At 44.4% G+C, this 19,651-nt stretch overlaps 1 protein-coding gene across 1 annotated transcript in view; it reads left to right on the top strand.

Annotated features, from left to right (window-relative positions):
* CPXM2 (carboxypeptidase X, M14 family member 2) overlaps positions 1-19,651 on the top strand; it is a 191,624-nt gene that overhangs the window by 169,952 nt on the left and 2,021 nt on the right. The window contains exons 12-13 of the mRNA XM_030202559.1: positions 6,546-6,685; positions 17,003-17,102. Coding sequence (XP_030058419.1) covers positions 6,546-6,685; positions 17,003-17,102 — 240 coding nt within the window. The remainder of the gene's footprint in view (positions 1-6,545; positions 6,686-17,002; positions 17,103-19,651) is intronic.

The following is a 19,651-nucleotide window of genomic DNA, read 5'->3' on the forward strand; positions in this document are numbered from 1 at the left end:
ACCGACGATAGCAACGATTCACTTACCACCAGAAATTTAACGTCAGCTCAGACCTGTCGTTAAAGCCTGAGCTGCCATCTCCCCAATGCCCCCTGCACGATGAAAAACCAAATTGCTGGCATGTTTTAAAAGAAAAGTGGCTCCCTGCTTCCCTGTGCCTAAAATAAAAAAGGAAACTAAATTAAAAAAGGATCGGGAGGGGGCAAAGGCGCTCATCAGCAGCGTCCTGTATGGACGGCCTGGCCTTGCCTTGCCTGCCCCCCCCCCCCCCCCTGAAGTCCCCGCTGCTCCGTTTGTGAAATAAAAGCTTTTAAAAATGAAACCTTTGCAGTTGCTGGGCTCCCCCTCCCTTCCTGTGTCTCTCTTCTTTAGTCGGCAATGCTCCGCCTCCTGCCCTCCTCCACTTCCGTGCCCCGCCCCCCCCCGATTTCGTCCCCGCCGCTCCCCCCCCACCGGACCCCCCCTCCACCATAATGGCCGGTGCAGCGCCTCTCACCTATGTTTGAAGGCGCTGCACAGGATGGATCAGCTATTCTTTAGCTCTTCTGTCTCCTCCGATGTCTCCTTTTTCTTCCCCCTCGGCATTACGGGTCTCAGCGGGGGTTGACTAAAGACCAGAATTTTCACCCATCAATCTCTTTTATCAGCTCCTGGCCCTGGCCCTTAGGGATGGGATTTTCCCCCCAGCCTCTCAGTGTCAGCTCTGTTTCACTAGTGACCTCCCTGAAAATCCCCCCCACCTTCTTCCTGCAGCAGAGGCAAAAACATTTTTTTTTTTTGGGGGGGGGGGGGGTCACATGAAGGGTGGTGGATGCTTGGTCGAGATGAGGATGGTATCTGAATTCAAGAAAGCTCAGTGGAAGATCTCTGAGGGAGAGGAAGGGATTGTAGAGCTTGTAGTTGATATGGATGGATAGGCATGACAGGCTGCAGAGGGGTCGATATTCAGCAACGTTGAACAGGGCAGGAGAAGCTTCTGTCTGTTAAATCATACTGGACCAATTAAGGCTAAGGCCATCATCATATAGAAAGCAGAGACAGACGTCTTCCCAAAGAGACTGGTGTTAAAGATCAATGCAAATAGCTTGTATAAACCCAAACTATTGGAAGCTTAGTCTGATCCCTTGTAATTAAGAACTTCACTGAAGAAAAGAGCTTTATTTCCAGGAGTCTAGCCTCCTGATATGTAAACACCATGGTTGGACTAGATGTTTGAACAGCATTGGCTTTAAACACCACCCAAATATTGATGTATTACCCAAAGGATTTTGAAGTCAAATCCCTAAATAGTCCAATACTTTTGCTGGTTTCAATTGCTGGAAAAAAGAGGAAGGGAAAAACTCCAAATGGAGAAAAACCAATGGGCTCATTTTCGAAAGAGAAGGGCGCCCATCTTTCGACACAAATCGGGAGATGGGCGTCCTTCTCCCAGGGTTGCCCAAATCAGCATAAGCGAAAGCAGATTTTGGGCGCCCTCAACTGCTTTCTGTCGCGGGGATGACCAAAGTTCCCAGGGGCGTGTCGGAAGCATAGCGAAGGTGGGATTAGGGCATGCTTAACACATGGGCGTCCTCGGCCAATAATGGAAAAAAGAAAGGCGTCCCTGACGAACACTTAGCCGACTTTACTTGTTCCTTTTTTTTTTTTTTACGACCAAGCCTCAAAAAGGTGCCTGAACTGACCAGATGACCACCGGAGGGAATCGGGGATGACCTCCCCTTACTCCCCCAGTGGCCACTAGCCCCCTCCCATCCTCAAAAAACTTTTAAAAAATATATTTTCCAGCCTCTATGCCAGCCTCAAATATCATACCCAGCTCCATGACAGCAGTATGCAGGTCCCTGGAGCAGTTTTAGTGGGTACTGCAGTGCACTTCAGGCAGGTGGACCCAGGCCCATCCCCCCCCCCCACCTGTTACATTTGTGGTGGTAAATGTGAGCCCTCCAAAACCCACCACAAACCCATTGTACCCACATCTAGGTGCCCCTTTCATCCCTAAGGACTGTGGTAGTAGTGTACAGTTGTGGGGAGGGGTTTTTGGGGGGCTCAGCTCACAAGGTAAGGGAGCTATGCACCTGGGAGCTTTTCTGAAGTCCACTGCACTGCCCCCTAGGCTGCCCGGTTGGTGTCCTGGCATATGAGGGGGACCAGTGCACTACGAATGCTGGCTCCTCCCACGACCAAAGGGCTTGGATTTGGTCGTTTCTGAGATGGGCATCCTCGGTTTCCATTATCACCGAAAATCGGGAACGACCATCTCTAGGGATGGCCATCTCTAAGGTCGACCTGAATGTTGAGATTTGGGCGTCCCCGGCCGTATTATTGAAACAAAAGATGGCCGCCCATCTTGTTTCGATAATACGGGTTTCCCCGCCCCTTCACAGGGACATCCTGTAAGGACGCCCTCAGGAAAACTTGGGCACCCCGTTCAATTATGCCCCTCCAACTGTTCCAAAAAACAGTCTAAAAGAGCCTCAAAAGACAAAACGCTCAGCTAGTGCAGTCTTTCATTTAAACTGCCCAAAAATTATAATAGAAAATGTTCCCCAAAAAGCTGAGCTCAAAACTATTAAACCATGCCAAAATGCACTATTTGTCTAGTTAGTTACCCAGTCCATCTCTGCTGCCATGAAAACCCCGACAAGGGCCTCGTGGTTTGCCATGACTTGCATCAGGAGGGGAAACTGTAGCAGAGTGACAGTATTGGATTCCTATTTGGGGATTTGACTTTAAAAGCCTTTGAGCTCCCCATGAAGGTTTGAGTTTTCAAAAAATTATTTATTCACTGTTATGGCCCTTTTCTCTCCCCTGGTGCAGTGTTTCTTCATCTGCTTTCTAATTAGCAAATTATTTTTTTGAGATTGATATTAGATCTTTGATTCTCTTTAATTTTGGTTGCTCTGTAAAACTACCATTATTTGAAAAAAAAAAAAAAAGGGGTACCAGCTTACTGTTAATGATGTCACAGGGGCTCATTTTCGAAAGAGAAGGGCATCTATCTTTTGACATAAATCGGAAGATGGGTGTCCATCTCCCAGGGATGTCCAAATTGGTATAATCGAAGCTCGATTTAGGACGTCTTCAACTGCAGTCCGTCGAAAGGATGTCCAAAGTTCAAGGGTGTGTGTCAGAGGCATAGCGAAGGCGGGACTTGCAGTGGCATTCCTAGGGGGGGCTGACACCCGGGGGGAATCGCCGATGCGCCCCGCCCCCCAGGTGCAGCCACCCCCCCACTCTGGCGAAAGAACCCCCCCCCCCGGGTGCACGCCGCTAGGGGGGTGCCGCGCGCCGGTCAGCTTCCTTCGTTTCCATGCTCCCTCTGCCCCGGAACAGGTTACTTCCTGTTCCGGGGCAGAGGGAGCATGGAAATAAAAGAAGCTGACCGGTGCGCAGCACCCCCCCAGCGGCGTGCACCAGGGGCGGACCGCCCCCACTGCCCCCCCCCCCTTGGTATGCCACTGGGGACTTGGGTGTGCCTAACACTTGGACATTTTCACCCAGACCTGTTTTTCTTACGACTAAGGCACAAAAAGGTGCCCGAAATGACCACATGACCACCAGAGAGACTAGGGGATGACCTCCCATTACTCCCCCAGTGGTCACTAACCCTCTCCCACCCTCAAAAAACATCTTTCAAAATATGTGGTGCCAGCCTCTACGCCAACCTCAAATGTCATACTCAGGTCCGTGACAGCGCATGCAGGTCCCTGGAGCAATTTTAGTGGGTACTGCAGTGTACTTCAGACAGGCGGACCCAGGCCCATCCCCCCTACCTGTTACATTTGTGAAGGAAACAGTGAGCCCTCCAAAACCCACCACAAACCCACTGTACCCACATCTAGGTGCCTCCTTCACCCGTAAGGGCTATGGTAGTGGTGTACAGTTGTGGGTAGTGGGTTTTGAGGGGCTCAGCACACAAGGTAAGGGAGCAATTTATGAAGTCCACTGCAGTGCCCCCTAGGGTGCCCGGTTGTTGTCCTGGCATGTCAGGGGGACCAGTGCACTACAAATGCTGGCTCCTCCCATGACCAAATGGCTTGCATTTGGCCGTTTTTGACATGGACGTCTTTGGTTTCGAAAATCGCTGAAAGTCATAAATGTCCATGTCTAGGGACGTCCAAATTTAAGGATTTGGACGTCCCTGACGGTATTTTCAAAATGAAAGATGGACGTCTATCTTGTTTCGAAAATACGGGTTTCCTGCCTCTGGATTTTGCCATTTTGCAAGGATGTCCAAATCGCAACTTGGATGTCCCTTTCAAAAATGCTCCTCACAGTGACATAGACTTTTGTAAACAATAATTTGAATAATTTGTAATTAATATGATAATTTACAGATAATTTCTTTAAAAGTAATTCGGATTGTTATGGTACCGGATGGAATGGTCTGAAACACGTCATGTAAAGCAAACAAATACAGCTTAGCTGAAAAGTCTTAAATGCATGCGTACAGTGTAACCAGCACCAGATGAAGAACCCAAGGGGTCCCTGGTTTCTCCAAAGCTGCGTCAGGATATCATTGTTTTTTCTTTTGCATTCATACTTGTAGTGACTGTGTTTGTGTGACAATTCACATTTTTGCGGTGGAGTTTTTTTCCTTTTCTATTATATTTTTTTGTCAGCTTGTCTTAGCACCTGCTGTAGTCTCTGTTATTCACTGTCTCGGAGGGGGTATTTAGCTTTCAGGTTATGCTCCCTTCCTTTTTCTTTTTTGTCTGTAGTGGTCACATGTTTGCCAGCAAGTTGAGCAGGGAATTTTGAATTATTTGCACATTTAAATATCTCCACGGCATAAATGCATACGAGGCAGGTCTCTGTTAACTGAAAGGAAGGTCTGTAATCAGAGGGGATAAGATGAAGTTGTAAGTACACAAGTGTTGCCATACTGGGACAGACCGAAGGTCCATCAAGCCCAGTGTCCTGTTTCCAACACTGGCCAATCCAGGTCACAAGTACCTGGCAAGATCCCAAAACAGTACAATACATTTTATGCTGCTTATCCCAGAAATAAGCAGTGGATTTTCCCCAAGTCCATTTTAATAATGGCTTATGGACTTTTCTTTGAGGAAGTTATCCAAACCTTTTTAAAACCCCACTAAGCTAACTGCTTTTACCACATTCTCTTGCAACGAATTCCAGAGTTTAATTACACGTTAAGTGAAGAAATATTTTCTCCGAGTCATTTTAAATTTACTACTTTGTAGCTTCATTGTGTGCCCCCTGGTCCTAGTATTTTTGGAAAGAGTAAACAAGTGATCCACGTCTACCCGTTCCACTCCACTCAGTATTTTATATACCTCTATCATATCTCCCCTCTCCAAGCTGAAGAGCCCAAGCTGTTTCAGCCTTTCCTCATAGGGAAGTCGTCCCATCCCCTTTATCATTTTCATCACCCTTCTCTGTATATAAGTATTGCCACACTGGGACAGACCAAAGGTCCATCAAGCCCAGCATCCTGTTTCCAACAGTGGCCAATCCAGGTCTAAAGTACCTGGCAAGATTCCAAAAAAGTTCAATACATTTTATGCTGCTTATCCCAGAAATAAGCAGTGGATTTTCCCCAAGTCATTTTAATCATGGTCTATGGACTTTTCCTTTAGGAAGCAGTCCAGACCTTTTTTTAAACCCTGCTAAGCTAACCACCTTTACCACATTCTCTGGCAACAAATTCCAGAGTTTAATTACAGAAAGTACCTTTTCTAATTCCACTATGCCTTTTTTTGAGATGCGGTGATCAGAATTGCACACAGCATTCATGTTGCGGTCGCACCATGGAGCAATACAGAAGCGATACAAAGGGGATAAAAGTAATCTAAGGAAATACTTCTCTTTGGAAAGGGTGGTGGATGTGTAGAACAGTCTCCCAGTGGAGGTGCTGGAGACAAGGAAAGCATGGGACAGGCATGTGGGATCTCTTAAGAGGGGAAGAGATAGCAGATGATATGGATGGGCAGGCTGGACAGGCAATATGGCCTTTTTCTGCCCTCTCTTTCTGTGTTTTTGTATGGGGGATCTTTTCAAATTTAACTGATTCAGATAACTGCATATATTTAGATAAATAATTGGGGTAAATGATTATACCTGTCAGTTGTTACTCAAAGTCTTAGGGATAATTTGGTTTAATGTGAAAACCTACATTTTTGTTTGACTATTGAGACAGATACAGAGAAGCCACTGCTTGTCCAGGGATTGCTAGCATGGAATATTGCTGCTCTTTGGGTTTCTGCAGGTACTTGTGACCTGGCTTTGGCCACTTTTGGAAACAGGATACTGGGCTAGATGGACCACTGGTAAGACCCAGTATGGCTACTCTTATGCTCATGTTATTTCTGTGGTTGTTTCAGTTTAAAACTTTTTTTTTATATCTCCTGTTCATGATAAGAGTTTTGGAGTTCAGTGATTCTTAATGTCCCTGTTTTTGCTAGGCTGGGTTAAAATTACTCGCAGAGTTTGTACAATGGTGCAGAACCAAATTAATGTCCCCTGTGTTCAATTCTGTAATGCAACATGTTTCATAGTTCTGTGCACTCTGATCTCATTTGCAGGTATAAATGACTTCAGTTACCTTCACACAAATTGTTTTGAACTGTCAATCTATGTGGGATGTGATAAATACCCTCATGAGAATGACCTGCCACAGGAGTGGGAAAATAACCGGGAATCACTGATTGTTTTCATGGAGCAGGTAAGAAAATCATCAACCTCCATCGACAGTCCTATACCTCAGGTATGAGAGCTTAATCATCACACTGCATCCTCATCTTTAGAAAGACAGGGAGACATTCACCAGGCCTCACCGCTGTCTTTATAAAGCACAGAAATGATCAAAGTCCAGAAAGCAGGACCGATGCTATCTCTGTCTTCTGTCACCAGTTAAAATCAATTCAGGATCCAGGGCCCCTAACCACCCACCCAACATACTTTTCTAGCTAGGGGAGAGTGGACTGCTACTGCTGCGGTCCCTCAGGCACTGCCCTATTGACTGTTCAGTCCACTCCTAAAGCAGTTTCATTCTGATGACCCCAACATGAACAGGGCCCTGCCTTACATTTCTCTGATTCTTTTGATATTTCACACGTGGATGGTTTTATTTTAGTTTTTTTTCTATTCAATGCCTGCTTTAACTGAAGCCCTGACCAGTTACAAGCACCCAATGAAAAAAACAAATCTGAAAAACATAAAATCAATTTTAACACACAAGCCGCATATAAAGAAAGAAATCACAAAAACAGTCATAACATTAAGCATATCATTCATCACCTAATACAGAGCTTCTGAACTCAGTCCTCAGGACACACTTAGCTGGTCAGGTTTTCAGGATACCCACAAAGTGTGCATGAGATACATTTGCATTCATTACCTTCATTGTTTGCAAATCTATCTCATGCATATTCATTGTGGATATCCTGAAAACCCGACTGGCTGGGTGTGTTCTGAGGACTGGGTTGAAAACCACTGAGCTGATTGTATAATTTTTAGGCTACATTTATCCGGCATAACATGAAACAGATATGGTGCACTGTTGAGTTAGTCACTGAGCACACAGCACCTGTATTGTGATGCATACTAATGACTGGAGGTGAATTTGAACAGCCAACAGAGGTTTAACGGATATACAGAGTTTGTCCATGAAGAACAGTCATCCAGCGTTTATGTGGAAACATTTTCACTGCGTCCATGCGGAAGGCGTGGCGTTTGTAGGGAAACATTTTCACTGCGTCCATGCGGAAGGCGTGGCGTTTGTAGGGAAACATTTTCACTGCGTCCATGCGGAAGGCGTGGCGTTTGTAGGAAAAGGACCATTTTGCTGGCAGGACTGAGTTTTGATTATTTGAGTATGATATAATGTATAAGCATGGCAAAACATATGCACAATACGAAACAGTATAAGTATGTAGTTTAAAATGTAAAATCAACTGTTTTGTATTTAAATTAAATACAGGTGTGCAAGGTGAGCGGAGGAGTGAATGTGTGAGGTTTTAATAGTAGGCAGCAGTGCTAGTGAGGTTAGCGGGCATTGCAATACAATAAAATGTTTTTGTGATAAAGAAAAAATACTGGAGTCTTTGTGTAGTCGATATTAAAAGTGACTCTGGAATTAAAAGAGTTATCCCCTGATTAGTAATTTTGGTTACATTTATCCCTCCCAATACTTAGGAGTCAATAAATTACCCAAGGCTGCATCAGTTTGCTCTTTATTAGATACCTCATCAAGTATTTGTACAATTAGCAGATCAGTGATATCTCACTGGAAGTACAGAATATTGCTACATGGAATTACCTCTATACCTGAGACTCCAAAGTATATACAAGCAATGAAATGCTTTTATTTTACTATTCTCCAAATATATGTACAATCACATAATTATAGGAATATCATACCACAGCTACACACAGGTGTTCTCTGGGTAGATATAAAAGACTCAAAGTTACTCATGAGAAAGCAATTTGATTACTTGCCAATTCAGATGCAATAGATTGGTTTCTCATGGGAGAGAGCAGCTTGGCTGGTTCAAAGGTACCAGCGGTGGCTATCTCTATTGAAGTAGGAAGTACACTCATTTTTATATGCCAATTCAGGATACAGGTAATATGACAGTAATCACATCTTATTGGATCTATGCTTATGTCATAGTTAACACTGATTGGCTATGCTAATGAGTTGGTTAATATTTACTGGAAGTCAATAATAGACTAGCTTTTACTGGAAATCTAAGTCATCTTCCTCAAAACACTTTCTGTGACACCTGGTCATCTTCCTGTGGAAGTATCCAGTTCTGTCTTTCTGAACATCTGCTACCACCATATTGCCACATTCATGCAACTCTGCAAGTTAGACACTCACCCTTGCTTATTATTGCAGATGTCTGCTTGCTCTGCAGTGTCTCAATAGCTCATGAGCCCTTGAGCAACAGTGGAGTTCAAGTCAGAGTCACAGGCCTATAAGTTTTTCTCTGATTTTGGATCCTGAACCAAAGTCAGGCCTGGGACCAAATAATTATAATATTCATGATACAGGGGCTCTTTTACTAAACAAAACTTTAAGAAATGGGTTTAGTTGATTTAAACATGGGACTTTCCCACTCTCTAAGCCCATTTCAAACACAGCCCAAAAATGTGGCTTCTTTTTCTATTAGCACACGAGACCTGCAAAAATATCAACACAGGTGCACATACTGTCTCCAATTTAGGAAGCGGTAGGTGCTTCTGTATTGTCCAGTTAGCATGAGCTAATGAAGACACACTAGGTGGATAACGCTTCCCCATTCATGACTCACCCCTCCCCCCAAAATAACAAGAAAAATAGTGCACTGACGGTCTTTTTCCTACAATTCAAAATGGGCCTCATAATACCTTAACAGCAAGATCATAAAGCAATTTGGATAATGCAGTGGAGCAGAGGAGTAGTCTAACGGTCAGAGCAGCAAGGAAGCAAAGCACAGGCGATCCAGAGAAGGAGAAGGTTCTACTACTACTGCCTTCTCTGAGCTACCTCTGCTTTGTTTTGCTTGTTCTGGTGTATTTGCAGAGTGTTTTGCTTCTGTTTTTGTCGCTTCGAGCAGCGGGGAAGCCAGTTCAAATCCCACTGTGGCTCCTTGTGACTCTGGGCAAGTCGCTTAACCCTCCATTGCCTCAGGTACAAACTTAGATTGTGAACCCTCCAAGGGCAGGGAGATACCTACCGTACAGTGGTGTGCTGGTAAATTTTTAACAACAGGCTCTCTCCCCGGTCCACCTTGGCGCCCCCCCCCCCGTCCACTTCTGCGCCCCCCCCCCCAAAATTGCAGAGCTGGCTATAGCCGGGGGGGGGGGGGGGCATGAAGGGTGAGCAGAAATTAATGCACTAGGGAACCTGGGTGACCTCCTAAACTTAAAGTCATGCAATTTTCATTAGCCTTCTGGGGGGAAACCTTGAAAAGTAATAGCCAGTGGCCAGAGCAGAAAAGAGCATCAGCTAACTCTAGGCAACCCTTGGACAAGTTGGCAGCGATATTCAACAGGCACGGTATACCGTCCCCATTCAACAGCTGTTCAGAGTCCACCATCAATGGAGGAGGCGGCTTCAGTCTTTTCACCTGAAGGAAGGAAAGAAGGAAAATCCGCCCCCCCTGTGGCGTTCACCATCACTCCGGACACATCCCGAGATGAAAGGGTCACCGCTCGCTCACCAGCCCCAGGGCGTCTGACCCCAGCCTCACCCCCTCCCCCCCCTCTTACCAGATGTAGGGGGAAAGGTGCGGCAGCTCCGTTTACCTTCATGTCGTTGACAATAGTCTGGAAGAGCCCCCCAGCGTGCTGCACTCCTTCTCCAGACCCGCATGCCGCATCCATCTTGACTTACTGACAGAGGGAGCGGGAACCAGACGCCTACGCCACGGTTCTTCTCACACACTCCCAGGAAGGGTGGGAAGAACTCTGATCTCATAAGTACATAAGTAGTGCCATACTGGGAAAGACCAAAGGTCCATCTAGCCCAGCATCCTGTCACCGACAGTGGCCAATCCAGGTCAAGGGCACCTGGCACGCTCCCCAAACGTAAAAACATTCCAGACAAGTTATACCTAAAAATGCGGAATTTTTCCAAGTCCATTTAATAGCGGTCTATGGACTTGTCCTTTAGGAATCTATCTAACCCCTTTTTAAACTCCGTCAAGCTAACCGCCCGTACCACGTTCTCCGGCAACGAATTCCAGAGTCTAATTACACGTTGGGTGAAGAAAAATTTTCTCCGATTCGTTTTAAATTTACCACACTGTAGCTTCAACTCATGCCCTCTAGTCCTAGTATTTTTGGATAGCGTGAACAGTCGCTTCACATCCACCCGATCCATTCCACTCATTATTTTATACACTTCTATCATATCTCCCCTCAGCCGTCTCTTCTCCAAGCTGAAAAGCCCTAGCCTTCTCAGCCTCTCTTCATAGGAAAGTCGTTCCATCCCCACTATCATTTTCGTCGCCCTTCGCTGTACCTTTTCCAATTCTACTATATCTTTTTTGAGATACGGAGACCAGTACTGAACACAATACTCCAGGTGCGGTCGCACCATGGAGCGATACAACGGCATTATAACATCCGCACACCTGAACTCCATACCCTTCCTAATAACACCCAACATTCTATTCGCTTTCCTAGCCGCAGCAGCACACTGAGCAGAAGGTTTCAGCGTATCATCGACGACGACACCCAGATCCCTTTCTTGATCCGTAACTCCTAACGCGGAACCTTGCAAGACGTAGCTATAATTCGGGTTCCTCTTACCCACATGCATCACTTTGCACTTGTCAACATTGAACTTCATCTGCCACTTGCACGCCCATTCTCCCAGTCTCGCAAGGTCCTCCTGTAATCGTTCACATTCCTCCTGCGACTTGACGACCCTGAATAATTTTGTGTCATCGGCGAATTTAATTACCTCACTAGTTATTCCCATCTCTAGGTCATTTATAAATACATTAAAAAGCAACGGACCCAGCACAGACCCCTGCGGGACCCCACTAACTACCCTCCTCCACTGAGAATACTGGCCACGCAATCCTACTCTCTGCTTCCTATCTTTCAACCAGTTCTTAATCCATAATAATACCCTACCTCCGATTCCATGACTCTGCAATTTCTTCAGGAGTCTTTCGTGCGGCACTTTGTCAAACGCCTTCTGAAAATCCAGATATACAATATCAACCGGCTCCCCATTGTCCACATGTTTGCTTACCCCCTCAAAAAAATGCATTAGATTGGTGAGGCAAGACTTCCCTTCACTAAATCCGTGCTGACTTTGTCTCATCAGTCCATGTTTTTGTATATGCTCTGCAATTTTATTCTTAATAATAGCCTCCACCATCTTGCCCGGCACCGACGTCAGACTCACCGGTCTATAATTTCCCGGATCTCCTCTGGAACCCTTCTTAAAAATCGGAGTAACATTGGCTACCCTCCAGTCTTCCGGTACTACACTCGATTTTAGGGACAGATTGCATATTTCTAACAGTAGCTCCGCAAGTTCATTTTTTAGTTCTATTAATACTCTGGGATGAATACCATCAGGTCCCGGTGATTTACTACTCTTCAGCTTGCTGAACTGACCCATTACATCCTCCAAGGTTACAGAGAATTTGTTTAGTTTCTCCGACTCCCCCGCTTCAAATATTCTTTCCGGCACCGGTGTCCCCCCCAAATCCTCCTCGGTGAAGACCGAAGCAAAGAATTCATTTAATTTCTCCGCTACGGCTTTGTCCTCCTTGATCGCCCCTTTAACACCATTTTCGTCCAGCGGCCCAACCGACTCTTTGGCCGGTTTCCTGCTTTTAATGTATCTAAAAAAATTTTTACTATGTATTTTTGCTTCCAACGCTAATTTCTTCTCAAAGTCCTTTTTTGCCCTCCTTATCTCCGCTTTGCATTTGGCTTGGCATTCCTTATGATCTATCCTGTTACTTTCAGTTGGTTCTCTTCTCCACTTTCTGAAGGATTGTTTTTTGGCTCTAATGATTTCCTTTATCTTACTGTTTAGCCACGCCGGCTGACGTTTAGTCTTTTTTCCCTTTTTTCTAATACGTGGAATATATTTGTCCTGAACCTCCAGGATGGTGTTTTTAAACAGCATCCACGCCTGATGCAAGTTTTTTACTCTGCGAGCTGCTCCTTTCAGTCTTTTTTTCACCATTTTTCTCATTTTGTCGTAATCACCTTTTCTATAGTTAAACGCTAGCGTACTTGATTTCCTAGTTTCACTTCCTTCAATGCCAATATCAAAACCGATCATATTATGATCACTGTTATCAAGCGGCCCTCGTATCGTTACCCCCTGCACTAGATCATGAGCACCACTAAGGACTAAGTCTAGTATTTTTCCTTCTCTTGTCGGCTCCTGAACTAGCTGTTCCATGAAGCTGTCCTTGATTTCATCAAGAAATCTTATGTCCCTTGCGTGTACAGATGTTACATTAACCCAGTCTATAAGCGGGTAATTGAAATCCCCCATTATTATTGTGTTGCCCAGTTTGTTTGCGTCCCTGATTTCCTTTAACATTTCCGCATCCGTCTGTTCGTCCTGGCCAGGCGGACGGTAGTACACTCCTATCACTATCCTTTTCCCCTTTGCACATGGAATTTCAATCCACAGTGATTCCAAGGAGTGTTTTGTTTCCTGCAGAATTTTCAATCTATTTGATTCAAGGCTCTCGTTAATATACAATGCTACCCCTCCACCAATCCGATTCACCCTATCACTACGATATAATTTGTACCCCGGTATGACAGTGTCCCACTGGTTATCCTCCTTCCACCAAGTCTCAGAGATGCCTATTATATCTAATTTTTCATTTAGTGCAATATATTCTAACTCCCCCATCTTATTTCTTAGGCTCCTGGCATTCGCATATAGACATTTCAAACTATGTTTGTTGTTCCTAAGTACATCATGCTTAGTACTTGACAGTATTAATTGGCAATCTTTTGTCTCAGTGCGTGACTCACAGCAGCAGCAGCCGCCGCCCAGTCACAGAGCACCACCGCGAGACACAGGAAGGAAGCGCACGTCCAACAACCAATTGGCAACAAACTTTCTACCTGCTGCGCTGCCGGTCTTTAAAATGGCTGCTGAGACTTACAAGGGTGGTCTAGGCCGCCACCGGAAGTCTCAGCAGCCATTTTTAAAGAGATGAGGCAGTGGATGGTCGGCTCGGGCAGTGGGCAGGAAAGACTGGGGATCTTTCCTGCCCCAAAGAATCCATTAAGACTTTAGGTATGTGCTGGGACCCGCTGCTGGGGGGGGGGGGGGAGGAGAGGCGCTGGGAACCGGCTTGCCCTGCCTCAACAACCGGCTCGCAAGATGTCATAAAAATTAACAAGCGGCTCTTGCGAGCCGGTGCGAGCCGGCTCCACCACACCACTGCTACCGTACATCAAATCCAAATAAATAAAGTTCAAGAAATTAACCTGGTGATTTTCACGTTTTCCAAATATTAGGCAAACCAGTAACTTCGCCAGATAATCTAAGAAGAAACTGGAACAGGACTTACCTTCCAGAACTGAGTATTTTCTGGACAGTACAGATCAAACTCACGAGATGCTACTGCAAAATGCATGAGCTAAATATAAATAAAAACAAACAAAAAAACCCAAGTGAATTCTGGGGCATTCACAGGATTTAGCTTCAGTGTTATAGAACAACGTCATTCACACACCTGTGTTGGGCACCAACATTACATCAGGTTTTATCAGGCATAAATCTAGGCATGAGATTTCCGCTAGGCTGGTATTCTGCAAAGAGTTCAGCGTGGCTCTTCCTGGCGCCTAACTAGCCTAGCCCAGTGATCATCACCAAGTCCAGGAACAGCAGATGATGATGACCCTGCAAATGGCAAAATACAGATGAAGATCAAGTCTGTGTTTGTATAACACTTTAACGTGAGGATGCTCAAGGGGGAAGAGAAAATATCTTAATGTTGAAACTAGCAAGTTAAATACTGGATGGACTGCCATCATTTACTGTGTTACTGTGAAAGGGGGGAAAGGGAATAGGGCTTGATATACCACCTTTCTCTGGTTTTTGTAAAGACATTCAAAGTGGTTTACATAGTATATACAGGTCCTTATTTGTACCTGAGGCAATGGAGGGTTAAATGACTTGCCCAGAGTTAGAAGGAGCTGTAGTGAAAATTGAACCCAGTTCCCCAGGATCAAAATCCATTGCACTAACCACTAGGCTACTCTTCCATTCCAGTGGCAGAAACACCAGTATGGCATGTAAAAGGAGATTTATTAAATAACATTATATAGAGAACAGTACAGTAGTCTATATTACTGAGGACCAATGCATGGACAAGTATTGCCAGTGCGGCCTGATGCAAGACATGTCGTGCAGATCGTATTTGCCATAGTTTATGAAAACAGCATTGGAAGCTGAGTTTATTGTCCAGTATAACCCCTAATATGTTTAATGAGATAACTAGAGGTATAGAAGTACCATGAATGAGAATGGGTGAAACAAGAGGGACAGACCCATCCTTCGACACCACAAGCGTGTTACATTTTAAAGAATTAAGAATCATTTTATTCTGAACAAGCCAAGATGTCGCTGAATCTAGCTTATTGTTAAGAGTTTGTACTTCAAACATGTTGGTTGGATCTAAGCAGGTAATGATCTGGATATCATCCGCATACACGTAGGGGGTGAGATTGTAGGAGAGTTGAAAGAGGAGCCATAAATATATTACAAGATGGAGTCTTGCGGAACACCACAAGTTTGAGTGTAACTATCAGAAAGATTAGCTTGACGGTTGACATAGTAACATAGTAACATAGTAGATGACGGCAGAAAAAGACCTGCACGGTCCATCCAGTCTGCCCAACCATGTAGGCCCTATTTTGAAGGTATGAACAGAACCAATCTAAGGAGATTCCCGTTAGCCCTATGGCTCTCAGGCATTGTATCAAAAGGTTTTCAAGATTTTGCAGGTTCATCTCCAATATTTTCTCTCAACTCTATTACTTCCTTATACTCCTCAACATATCCTAAGATTCAGTCAACAACATTTACTTACTGTTCCCACATTCAAGTAAATACACCATGAGCGAATCAGGAAAAAGATTTTTAGTGTTGTAGGCCCTGATATATGGAACACTCTTCCTGTATTTTATGAGGTTACAGGATTCCTTACCTAAATTCAAAACTGAACTAAAGACCTTTTTGTTTGAAGAAGCATCTTCCTGAATACGCTCTCCTCCATTGGTGCTATGGAAATGATAAGTAGTAGTAGTATCTCCATCACATATGACAGGTATTGGATTATTTGCCAGCAGAATACATTGCTCAAGTGGCTCAATCAATCGTATTATGAAGATTTGATTGTTGTAAAATGTATTTATTTATTTATTGGGATTTATTAAGCACCTTTATGAAGAGATTCACCCAAGGCGGTGTACAGTAGGTACAGTTTAACATAAAACTTATAATTTTGTTAACAACACAACAATAGTAAAATAACCAAGAATAAACATAAATACAACAAATGAGATAAACTTGAAAACAATAAATTGAAACCTAATAATAGAACTACTGTGAAACAGTATCAAAAATATACACATTTAACAGCAGTGGGATTCAAAATATAATACGATGTTGGCATAATACTAATGATACACCTAATAAGCGTCATTCAACTTACATAGATATGATGCTAAAGATTTTCTACAATACAGTTTACCATATAGCTAAGGGATGGCAAGAAAAGTGTGGTTCAGAGTCAGTTGGGATAATTTAATGGTTAATTACACTAAAGGCAAGTTCGTTGTATAGTTAAGTAAGAGATAAGGAACTGATCTAAGTTACAGTGTGTGTAGCAAGCTAGTCCAGGTGCAGAATGAATGTATATTTGGGACTCCCTAATAAAATACTGAACAGATTGCAAGAACACCATGGCTAAGATTACTTTGGGAGGGAGAATGTAGGAGCGGATTACACTTTTTTTGAAAGTGTCCGTTTAAACCTAATTCTGACCTGAATCAGCAACTATCTTTTCTGTCTTACTTACAATTGGTATATCACAATGTTATTTTAGTCATTTTTTGACAGCAGATTTTTTTTGTTGTTGTACATTTTGGAGTCGATCTGCACCCGAACAAATATCGGAGTTTAGTTACTTACAAAGAAGCCAGACCATGTGAAATTTGAAATTTCCCTTGACTTTGTGACTGAAGGATGTGGTCACGTTAGTTAGCATTACTGGGATTATAAAATTCCTGGTGGAAAAGTCCATAAATTGTTATTTAACCATAAAAAAATGTAGGGAAGCCTTTGGTTATCTATGGCTATGAGTAACAAGGAACAGTCCTACTTTCTGGGATCCTGCTGGGTCTTTCCTAGTAACCCAGACTGAGCAGTGCCAGAGAATGGATGCTAGAAGTGATGAGGGACCTCTGCTATGTCTCAGGCACTACTTAGCTTGTTAATTCGATGGCTGAACTGTTGCTCTAATGCAGTTCTCTCTCTTATTAATAGGTTCATCGTGGGATCAAAGGGATGGTACAAGACAGACAAGGAAAAGGGATTCCTAATGCTGTCATCTCTGTAGAAGGTGTTAACCATGATATTCGCACAGGTAAATAAGATTGTAGGAAATTTCAGATCCTTTGAATTTAGAGCAGAATGAACAAATCTATCCGTGGTACTCAGACAACAAAAGTCTGTTATGTTTTTCTTCCTTGATTATTTTATGGTTGGGTAAAGATGTAAATTTCTCGACCTGCACTTCCCCAGTTGTAAAGGACTAAAGTACAAGCAGATGCATGCAACCAGATTCTCGTACTTGGGCACGCAAGTGTGGAACGCACTGCCTACAGACCTGAGAACAATCGGCGAAACAACTATCTTTCGCAAATCTCTTAAGACATATCTCTTCAGCAAGGCATACAATGAGAACTAATAGCCACAATAATCCACCCGACAATCCACTGAAATTAAGATAACTCATCTACTACAAATGCACTCAGTCTGCTGCCCCTCACTATCTTTCTACCCTCATCTCCCCTTACGTTCCCGCCCGTAACCTCCGTTCACAGGATAAATCCCTCCTCTCAGTACCCTTCTCCACCACCGCCAACTCCAGGCTCCGCTCATTCTGCCTCGCCTCACCCTATGCTTGGAACAACCTTCCTGAGCCCTTACGTCAAGCCCCCTCCCTGCCCGTCTTCAAGTCTTTGCTTAAAGCCCACCTCTTCAATGCTGCGTTCGGCACCTAACCCTTACTGTTCAGTGAATCCAGACTGCCCCAATTTGACTGCCCCTATCGGACCGGCCGTTCACTTGTCTATTAGATTGTAAGCTCTTTGAGCAGGGACTGTCTCTCTTTGTTAAATTGTACAGCGCTGCGTAACCCTAGTAGCGCTCTAGAAATGTTTAGTAGTAGTAGTAGTAGTTACCTAAATCACTCCTCTCCTTCTTCTTTTACCCTCATTTAACCTCTGCACAACATTAAATATATATGTCACCTTGCAATGACAATGTTAACAAAACTATGTAAGCCACATTGAACCTGCAAATAAATAGGTGTGCTGCTACTGGGTGGGCCTGAACCCAAAGTGGGCGGGCCTGGGCCCACCCAAGCCCACCCTTGGCTACGCCACTGATTGGCACAAGGCAGATTGTGGAGTCTTAGCCAATATGGTTTTATTATTTTATCACACAGTTCTAGACTGCACTGTCCCAGGTCCTAGGCAGTTATGAAAAGTGGATGTTATCAATGTCTTTTAAAAAATAAGATTTATCTATGTTTAATGTTTGCCTGAATGTCATAATAAAAAGTACATTACAAAAAAAAAGAGGATACTCTATGAAACTAATTACTGGCTGATTGAAAACAAATTGTAGAAAGTTTTACGCAGCACATGGGTAAGCTACGGAATCTGTTGTAAGAGGACACAGTTAAGAAGATCTACATAGGTGGGAGTCGAAAGAGGCTTGGACAAGTTCCTGGAGGAAAAGTCCATATTTTAATGTTCTGTGTCTTCCTGCCCCCTGCGAGAGTGTGGTTACTGCACCCCAGTCTTTTTCTGTGTCGGCCCTCAATGAAAGTATCCGGACTTTGCTTCCTGAGCTGCTGGATTACCTTTTGCAATGGTATGCATCGGCATCAGGGATGCTTGCACCTACCCTGCCGCCTGTTGCGGCCCTGCTTGGCCCTCAACCTGTGACGAGGCCTCTGATGCTGGTGTCACATGCAGCACAGGTGTCGACAGCCACCCAAGCTGGTACCCCTTCGGCTTCGGTGGAGGAAGCTTCGCCTAAGTCAACGCGGGAGCTGACTCCTCGACGCCTTTCTTGAGGACATGACTCCTCAAGGTTGAGGCAGGCTCAGTCTCAGCCTCAGCATACTCATGAGGAGTTGCTGACTGACATCAATGAGGATCATTCATGGGAGTCAGAGGAGGATCCAAGGTACTTTCAGAGGATGAGTCCTATGGCATCCCCTCTGAACCCTCCCCTCTAAGGGCTGCCAGTCCATGGGTTTCTCCCTCTGCCTCTCTCCCAGCTGCATGATATCCTCCTGATTAGACCTCTCCAACCAATCACCCTCCTCTCTCTTAGAAGCCTGGGGATTGTAGTGCTGAGCACGCCTCCTGGCTGGGTCAGGTGCTGTATCCAGGGCCTGCTGGGACATGTAGTCTTCTTGCCTCTCAGAGGAAGGGGAAAGACTGCTCTCCCTAAAAGGGGAGGGCACTCTATACCGGGGCCTCTGGGAACTGTAGTAGTAGTAACTATAGTCTCCTGGGGCTTCTGGATAAGTTTTCTTACTGGATTTTGGTTTGTTATGTTCTATCTATTATGGTATCAACTTGTCTGAAATGGTTTGGTGTCTTAGGTTTATTTTTGTGCATCAAAAACACAACTACTGTAAAATAAGAGATTCTTACTAAAGTAAAAACAAAATGACCTTGGTCAACATTTTCACAATCACTAGAGATTCCTGTATAGGCCTGAATTGTGTCAACAGTAAATGACGGCAGATAAAGACCTGAGTGGTCCACCCAGTCTACCCGACAAGACCACTTTGTGAAGCCTCATTCTGGAAGCAGCCTTGAGATGAAGATAAGCTGGTGAATCCCCTGAGGCAGCTAAAGCCAAACAGGGTGGCCCTGTCGGGATAGTTTG

The sequence above is a fragment of the Microcaecilia unicolor genome, chromosome 5 (assembly GCF_901765095.1).
Source record: "Microcaecilia unicolor chromosome 5, aMicUni1.1, whole genome shotgun sequence".
Lineage (NCBI taxonomy): Eukaryota > Metazoa > Chordata > Amphibia > Gymnophiona > Siphonopidae > Microcaecilia > Microcaecilia unicolor.